General features: G+C 31.9%; 1 protein-coding gene across 1 annotated transcript; it reads left to right on the top strand.

Moving 5' to 3' along the window:
• Positions 1 to 2,167: 2,167 nt before the first annotated feature.
• On the top strand, positions 2,168 to 7,266 carry LOC114295105 (zinc ion binding protein). Its single transcript, XM_028239297.2, has 4 exons — positions 2,168 to 2,310; positions 5,083 to 5,475; positions 5,770 to 6,663; positions 6,965 to 7,266. Exons 2-4 carry the CDS (start codon positions 5,303 to 5,305, stop codon positions 7,065 to 7,067), a joined length of 1,170 nt encoding a protein of 389 aa, XP_028095098.2. The 5' UTR covers positions 2,168 to 2,310; positions 5,083 to 5,302; the 3' UTR covers positions 7,068 to 7,266.
• The last annotated feature ends 2,279 nt before the right edge of the window (positions 7,267 to 9,545 follow it).

The raw sequence follows: 9,545 nt of genomic DNA, 5'->3' as shown, positions 1-9,545 counted from the left end.
ATGAAGTTCGCAAAATTCCAAAAGCAACTTAGCCTAACTAATGCACCATTACAAACAAACCAAAAAAACCAAAATAAAAAAAAAATCATAAATATTTTTCAAAAAGAAAAAACATATTTTTATGTTTAGTGATGGTGGTAGTGATAGCAAGGCGAATGTAAGGGTGTGATGGGTGGGCTAGCAGCGGCTGTGATGTCGACGGTGATGGTGGCAGTGGCCATTGTGATAAGTGTTGTGATGATGGAGGTGATAGGTGGTGGTAGTTTAATGAAACTGGTAAGACTTTAATTCGAAAAAACGTTTCCCGCCTCTTAAATTATAAAATATATTAGGCCAAATTAAACTTATTTTTTGTTGACTATAAAAAATGTTTTCTATTAACTTTCATTTTTTATTATATCAAATACCAAACAATACAAAAATATTTTTCAAAAAATGTTTCACACCCAAAAAATAGAGCATAAGAGAAAAAAAATTCCAAAACATAAGCCGCGTTGAGAGAGAGTATTAAGAGTCACTACCAACTCTTATTTGCATGATTTTTACAATTGAGAGAGTTAATATGTACGAGTTTATAATTGTGGGGGCCAAAGTGATATTTATTAATGATTGAAAGGATCTTGGTGTAAAACCCTTCCTAATATAGCATGAAGAAATATTTTAAGAAAATTTATATTTTTTTAGCAACTAAAAGTTCTAATATATTTTTTATTATTTATATTTTTAATATATTTATGGAATAATTCTAATATGGGCACTCAAACCAGAGGTCCATGTCTGAAACTTTTAGACTAATCTTTTTGGGCTAAAAGCATATTATCTGTCCAAAAGGACACTTATATGTTCAAAATTTACAAATCCATTTATCTGTCCAAATGTCACATCTTTGTTTACGTATCATCTATCTATCAAATTATTTGTTCAAATCTTATCTATTTATACACGTGTCACTTATCTATTCACCTATATGTTCACCTCACTGCCACTAACCACCGACCATCGATAGCTTCCTAGCGATTTTTTCAACAACTTTTCAACGCGTGTCTTTATCACCAAAAAAATATTAAACTTTGGGTTAAATTCATTTTATCCTGTTGTGGTTTAGGGCTGGAGCACTTTTCTCCCCAATCATTCAAATATAGTCAGAAAGTCCTCATGTGATTTTGGACTATAGTGCTACTGTTAATTTTTTATCCAAACTAACAAAAGGTGTATTACGCACCATTTTTAGAGTAGGTTTTTTTGAAAAATTAGAATGAAATTAATATAACAAAAGAATAATTTTGCCCCCATTTTCTTCAAACCTAAAATTAGATTAATATGTTAACTAAAATAAAATAAAATAAAATAAATATAATTGAGAATTGATTTTAAAATTAATTAAATAAAATATAAAATAAACAATAATTCTAAAATGTAATTAAATTAAAATTAGATTAACATGTTAAAAATTTTAATGAATAATTAAGAATTTAGGATTAATTGTAATCTAAAATATAATTAAATTAAAATTAGATTAAAGTTAGCAATTACAATAAATAGTCAAATATTCAGGATTAATTGTGATATAAAATACAATTAAATTAAAATTAGAATAATAATGTAAGAATTACAATAAAAAATTAAGAATTTATAATTAATAGTGATTTAATTGAATTAATACTAAACATTATAAATTATGTGTAGAAGGGATGAGGGAGAAAAAATAACCAAAAAATAGGATTTAAGGGTATTATTGTCATTTTACATTTATAATTAACGATGTTAATGGTTGCATTTTAGTCTAAAACAATGTAGGGAAATATAGTTATTTTTAAAAAATAAGGAGTAAAGTGTTATCAAGTCATAACACATGAAAATAAATTTACCGTTAAACTTTAGACCTAATAATATATAGTCCCATAGAAATACAAGAGATGAGCAAATGTAAATTTTAGAAGAACGGTTATTCAAAACTAAAAATTAGACTCAATTTTTAAGTTCAGTGATATGGCAATTAGTGAGCATTGTTCACTTTCTCATGTCTTTTCTAATAATCAATTAATCATATCATTTATATGTCATTAAGTCTAAAAAATAAATTAAAAAATAGGTTTGTATTTTTTTTTTTTTTTCCAGAATCATCTATCATTTTCTTTTTCTTTTCTTTTTTTCTAACTTTCCCTCCAAATCCTGGGTCCCAAACAAAGTCCCGCCAAAAGTGAACAGCCCCTCACTCTCCTCTTTTGCCCCTTTGCGCTAACCCTCATCCCAACCCTAGATCGTCCGAAAACGACCAGATCAGCAGCAGGATCGACCACAACAGTGGTGGTGAGTTCTCTTCAAATCTTCAATTGCGCGCCTTTGTTCATGTAATTTATATATATATATATATAGTTGCATTATTCGGATTTGAGAATCTCTAAATGATTCACTCTGTTTAGTTGTGCATTGCGTCTTTTGTTTTTCAGTTTTCATGGAAATAATCTGTTTGGAAAATTGTCTGAAAACTGTTTTGAGGATAATTTTCTGAAAACAAAAACGAAAAAGAAACAAATTTGTTTTTTTTTTTTTTTTTCAGAAAATAAAGAACGAAAACAACCAAACTGAGTGATTGAAACTATGTTTCAGATGAATATTGTCTATGTTTATGAAAATAGGTTGATTATGGCCTCATTGGAAACTTGGCTATTTTAATTGGCTTTTTGGTTTTTTTTTTTTAAAAAAAAAATGAGTTATGTTTTGGATGATTTATGGATTTTTTTTTGTTTGTATTTGAGTCGATGGTTGTCAAAAGGAAGATTGATGCGTAAGATGTGACATTTTATTTTGTTACTCCAATATATATTTTTTTTTTTGATGTTGTCTTTATTGGCTATTTTTGCTCCAACTTTCCTGGGGTGTGCCTTTGCAGTTTGTTTGGAATTTTACCAAACTTATCAACCAGAACACTCAAATTGGAATTGCCTTGTAGTTATGAACTGAGCAGCTAGGTGGGGGTTTTGAGATTTTAAATTAATAAAAGTTGGGTTGGTAAAAATAGTTGAAGGGTGGGTCAAAGTATTTGGGCGACCTTCTTTCTCCCATTACTCTCCTTAGGCTATGTTTAGATCTTGGATTTGTGGAGGGAAAACAAAATTTAAGGGTTACATTAAACAAGTTTGTTTATGCTATGTTAACAATTGGATTTAATGTTTGTGGTCCCTGATCAGTTCTCTTGAACCACAAGCAAAAAATCAATCTTGCCTTCTATTTGACTAATGTTATTTTTGGATCATGGATTTGGAAATGGAAAGGGAAAAGTTGAGGGTAATGTGAATGAAACATAAGTTAAATTTTTTCTCCTTTTCCCTTTATCTTTCCAAATTGCTACCCAAATGCATTATCCAAACACACTGCAGGAGTTCCAAATCGAAAAAGTAAACTGAACTTCATTTAAGATGAATCAACCGAGCGCCCAAAAAATACTTTTTTAAGGCTACAAACTATCAAGAGCATCTCCACTCAAACTTTCAAAAATTGGTATGCCTAATTTTTTTTATTAAGGTTTAGGTAGCAAATTGGCATATGCAATCTTGACATCTCTAAAAAGCTCTTCACCCAATATGTTTAATTTTTTATTTTATTGTTTTCACTTTTAATCTTTTCTGAACTCTTTTATTTTACTAATTAGAATGAATTTCTTTTTTGAAATGAACGTTAAAATAATGATAGAATCAAATTGACTTCTCTCTCAGCCCTACCATATATGGATAGCTGAAGTATCAATTCCACGTCAGATTTAAGCACAGAGTGGAGCATGTTTTCATGCCAATTCTGTTTGTTATGTTTGCCAACTCAAATGTAGAGTTTCTGGTGAAGATGCTCTAAGACTACTATGAAAGAAAGTAACCTTAGTTTCTCAAGCACATGATTTGTAGTACCCTTTTCTCAACTTGTTTGTTAGTTGTCCTTCAATCTAATTTAAACCTGGCCCAGTAGGTTGACTTTGATTTAGGACTAACCAGCCCAAATTTTCCTGTAATCTCAACTTTTCAAAATGCTTGGAGAGTTTGGCTAATGCAGGGGGTTGCTAGTGCTGTTTAAAGGGCTATAGAGATTCATGTGTTTTACTTGCGGAAGTTGCCATTCTATTGAAATATGGTCTCAAGAACGTTTGGAATGTTGGGCAGCACCTTTATGTTAATTGTTACCTAAGAAGCATGGACACGGACACGTGACACGACACAAATACGACACGGACACGTTGACACGTTAATTTTCAAAAAATGAAGGACACGATACGTGGGAGACACGTATGAAATATGTAATTTTTTTTTTTTTATATGTTATATATATTAATATATCATTCAAAGATAATAAAAAATGCAATATAACACTAATTCCTATAAATTTATATGATTTTTGTTTTATTATTGTATCTTAAGTTATTTTATTTAAACTTATAATTAGTTTCACATGTATTCAATCGATAGACACGTGTGTTTATGTGATTGACATGTGTGTCCTCCAAGTGTCCAAAGAGTGTTCGGGTAAAAATTTAAAAATTAGGACACGTTTTGAAGAGTGTCGGACACGTGTCCTAAGAGTGTCCAAAGAGTGTCGGTGTTCGACACGGACACGACACGGATACGTTACCTTCTTAGAAGTGTCCGTGCTTCTTAGATTGTTACTATCCAATTGACTTTAGCTAGACGTTTTATAGTTAATATGCCTTCTTTTTTTTCCTGTTCAAATTTTTTTCACATTGTGAAGCACGATCATTCAGTAGTTGTGAATCCTTCTACATATCATGGTGGCACAACCTTATACATAAGATTTCCAGTTTGTCGTTAATTTATGGTGAAATGAATGTTGTGAAAGTGGGTTGTGTGATTGTGCACGACTGTAACTGTGTAACATGTGGCAGCTACTAAACTACATTGAGCGAATTTCTAATAACTGGATTTGATGGATAAGTAGATTATGAGAAGTAATTTCTTTTCTTCAACTGATATGCTTTATTATCTGAACTGCTCTTTTGGTTTTATCACAGGTTTACTTTGTTTACTGCAGTGATTTCTTTGGGTTTTTTATTTGCTTATTTATTTTACTTTAATGCAGATAAGAGCTGTAATCTAAAACTTTCATACACTGAGAACACCAACAAGTGTCAAAGGTTTATGCGATATCGGTTGTCACTTACGTTTGGATCTGGACATTGAGCATGTTGTGAGGGGAATTAGATGGATTCTAGTTATTTCTTGGTTTAGCATCTTCATGTACAGACAAACTCAGTATGATTGTTTATAATTAGAAGCCCGTTGAAGAGATAGAAGGGGCAATGGAGATGGAGACAGAGCAACCAGATTCAGTTTGCGGAGGAGCAGAAGCAGTATTAAGCCTCCATCCTACTTCATCAGTCTCCATTGCATATCATTCTCTCTTTGGTCCTCATGATGATCTGATTCTCCTTGAGCTGGATGAGAAGCTTCTCCCAGATGTCCTCGACCATAGGTAAGTAACAAATCTAATATCTAGAGTGTCATTACATCCATGGTTGTTAGAATCTTATGATTCACTATTCCTTTGATTCATTAGATTCGTTATGATTCCTTGTGATTCAATCGATTCAGTAATGTATACATAATGAATGAAACGGCATCATTTTTACAACCAAAAAAAAAGAACAAAAAAAGAGAGAAAGATTAACTAATTGTATTGATTTCCAACTAAATGTTTGGATTACATCGCCTTGATTTCCAACTAAATCTTAGGATTTTATCAATATGACAATTTCTTCTGTTCCAGGGTAACCATAAGGGGACAGCCTGATGAAGATGCAGTTCTTTGTACTCAATCAAGAACTTATGCCGTCAAGTTTGTTGGAACCTCCAACTCTGTATTACTCATACCCCCTTCAGATCAATCAGCATTGTGTGGAAATAAACAAGATTGCGATGAGAAAGATCGTGACAAGAAAGTGGTTGCCCCGGTCATCAAAGTGGCACCTGGTGTCATGGAACTTGTTGAGGTTGCTCCAAGACTTGACAGGCTTAGAATGCTTCTCTCTGAGAATCCGTACAGATTTGATGAGGTGTTAATGGAAAACAATAATAGAAGTTTGTATAGATGGGACGATCTTATTGAAAAGGTACAAGCTAGCGATGATGAACTCATAACTGGACTACAAGCTCTCTCAGCAGTTGAAATTGATGGACATTGGAGAATTGTGGATGACAACTATATGGATGGGATTCTAAACATGCTTTTGCACAATTCAGTATTGAATGATTGGTCATTGAACGGTCTTAATGAAAGTGAAGTCGTTGGTGTGCTTCAATCAGATGGGTTTTCTCATAAAATAGCACACCATTGTTTGCGAGCTTTCGGTTCTAAAGTGGAGGAGGGTGTTTGGAGGTTGGATGAAAAGCGGGTTTGTGTGCATTTTGCTAGAGGAATCTTGAGAGGAGGCAAGATGAGGGTAGATAATTTCATGGGGGAATGGAGAAGGAAGATTCCGGAGGGAATGCAGGCAAGTTTTGACATGTTGGAAGGGGAAGTTCTGACAGAGAAGCTCGGGATTGAGACCTGGGTCTATGCCTTCAGTGTTTCATCTCTGCCCTACACCCCGGCTGAGCGGTTCTCAATGCTCTTTCGAGAGCGGCCAAAATGGGAGTCGAAGGATCTGCAGCCTTACATCAGGTCGAATAATGTCTCTTACTAGTTTGTTGCAGCTTATAGAGTTGGTTATAGCTTTGATTTATTTATTTTAGGAGTCACATATGTTTAGTGCAGCTTCTACTTACAATTTACATAAAATTAAACTTTAAAAAACTGATTATATGGAAGCTCAAAGGGGTGTTTTTAAGTTCTACTTTCTGATTATCAAATTTTCAACTTGAGAAAAGTTGTACCAAACAGGCCCTAATCTATAAGTTTTTATGTCTTTTTTTAGTCTAATTAAAAGTGGTCTAATTTTTTCTTTGTTGCCCTTGATTTATAGGGATCTAAGTGTGCCGGGTTTATCTGCTGAGGGTTTACTACTCAAATACACACGAAGAACACAGCCAACCGCGGATGCAGAACCTGTTTTCAGCGCAAGGTAGTCTTGACCATATATCCCATTTTGAACTAATTAAATGGTCCAAGAAAGGATGAAAATAGACTTTGAAATGTTCTGTGTGAACTCTTAGTTGTTAATTAGATTGGTTAGCTAGGTTGTCTGATATCTTTTGAAGAGCATCAAGCTTTTTTTGTCTTTGTAGTCCTAATAATGCATTGCGGAGTTGTTATAGCTCATTTTCATGGATTCTGCTCTACTTGTTGAAATTATTAACTAGTGGAAGGAACTCACGTGTCTCAAAAGATATCAAACATACAAATACAAAATGAAAAATCTGTTAGCAGTGGAGGGGGGCTGCTAATTTTATTACTTATAAAAATCATAGGTTAGCGGCAAAACAAATTAAATTACTTGAGATTCGTGTTTAGCTCGTTAAATACTCATTTGAGATTAATTTATTATATAAATAAATCAAGTTTAAACATGTTTTATAACTCATTAAGTTTTTAAATTAAACTTGAATAATCTATTATTTGACTCTGCTCAATTATATATATTAGAAAATAAAATAAAAACAAACTATTCAAGTTTAGATCGATTAAAATTTGTTTGAGAGTAATTCGAGAGGTAAACAAGTCAAATTTAAATTTATTTTGAAACTTGTTTAAGCATTCAATTTAAGTTTGAACAATTTATTACTCAATTCACCTTAATTTGTTTGCATGTATGAGTTGGTGTTGCCACTAAAAGTTGAAAATTAGGTGTTGATAGACATGCTGATGCGATATGACAAGTATACTATTGAAATGGCATGGTGACATGGTCTTAAAGAATTAAATAAAAGTCAAAAAGGTTACGGAGTTAATTGTTGCAAATCAGTTGAGAGTCAGGTGTTAGAATCAAGAGAACAAGACCAAGTCAAAACATAAAATCGACAAAACAGTTCATATGAAGAAATGATATGGATAAATGGAGGCTGAGATCAAGGAAGATCATGGAAATACGTGTGGTTGTAGTAGGAAGTGGCCAAGCAAGTATAAAAGCTGAAGACCTCAGGGCCGTTTGTTTGGGGTTATAGGGAGGGGATTGGGATTACTAATGGGGTGTTTGTTTTGAGAGATTGGGAGGAGACTATTAATCTATTGGTATTAGTAGTCCCCTTGGAAGGGGGATTGGTGAGGAGGAGATAGAGATGGCATTAAAAAAATAGTGAGGGGATTAGAAATTTTTTATTTTTTATATATTGGGAATTTTTTTAAATATTAATACTCAATCTTTTCCCTCCCAAACACACATTAATGTGTACTAATTGGGCGTTGTTTTTTTTTTTTTATTAATGTTTAATTTTATATATTTTTTTATTTGTTTTATTATTTTATATAAAAGTAATTTAACAATTCCTCACTATTAATCCCCTCACTATCAATCCCTTCACTATTAATCCCCTCACAATGAATCTCCTCCATTCTATCTCTGAAAACAAACAGGGTCAGAGAAATAAAGGACCTTCAACCCAATTCACAAAACATGTGATATCTTGGAGGAGGCACTTAGCATTTTAAGATTGTCTATTGGTGTATTTTCAAGCTTTTTGTTTTTGTTTAAATTCATATAACTTATAGCAAGTGATAATTGTCTTTGGTTAATACCAATTTTGTTCCTTTTCTTATATTGTTCTTTGTTTATTTTCCTCTGGAGAAGTCCTTAACCTTTCAAGGCATAGAACTTATCACATTGCTTGGTCTTTTGTGTTAGGTAAACAATTAATTAAGTATAATCCGTTCCTTGTTGATTGACGCTAAACTAACTTTTTACTAATGGTTAGGCTAAGACCTGCTTATGGCCCTACTACCACCACAATAAATATATATATATATATATATATATATATATGAAAAAATATATATAAAGATTTAGTACATTTTTAAATTTTTTGCATTTATTGGTTTTAAAAAACAAATTCACAAATATTTTACTTTTTTAGTACATCTATATTAGAAACATCTAAAAAATAAAATGATTTGACTAAAATATTTTTTTAAAAAAAAAATAGTAAAAGAATACAAATTGAAAACTCAAAAATCTAATTTTGAAAATTGAATAACTAAACAAAAATTATTTTGAAATTAAGTTGGCTTTAGACTTGAACTCAGGGGCTAAAAAAAAAAACATTTAAAAAAAAATCAAAGTAAAACTTAATTTTTTATTTTCTAAAATTGTCCCTTAATTGTGACCGGGGTTGGTAATTGGACCAAAGTGGGAATGGCCAATAGTTTAGAGATTAAAGTGAAAAATTTTTTTATTGTAATAACCAAAGTGACAAATAGTCTATACTTGAAGGTTAAATGTGTAATTTACCTTAAATAATTTGGGGAACTTCTATTTACACCATAGATTTAGAGTGCTGCTATTAGCACCTACCAAAATTCTTTAGACCCCCCATTTCTTTGGACCCCAACCCTAAACCCTAATTTTTAATAATATTTTTTTGAACACCCCACTTATTACAAAATCTACCCAT

This window comes from Camellia sinensis, chromosome 5 (assembly GCF_055761805.1).
Source record: "Camellia sinensis isolate YWXY chromosome 5, ASM5576180v1, whole genome shotgun sequence".
NCBI classification, from domain to species: Eukaryota; Viridiplantae; Streptophyta; class Magnoliopsida; order Ericales; family Theaceae; genus Camellia; species Camellia sinensis.
Note: the sequence above shows the minus strand (reverse complement) of the source record. Positions and strands in the feature narration are given on the sequence as shown.

Excerpts from the sequence above, each read along its gene's own strand:
- LOC114295105 (XM_028239297.2), top strand. The coding sequence starts at position 5,303 with ATGGAGATGGAGACAGAGCAACCAGATTCAGTTTGCGGAGGAGCAGAA. Across the intron at positions 5,476-5,769 it reads CCAGATGTCCTCGACCATAG|GGTAACCATAAGGGGACAGC; the intron begins GTAAGTAACAAA and ends CTTCTGTTCCAG. Across the intron at positions 6,664-6,964 it reads GATCTGCAGCCTTACATCAG|GGATCTAAGTGTGCCGGGTT; the intron begins GTCGAATAATGT and ends CTTGATTTATAG.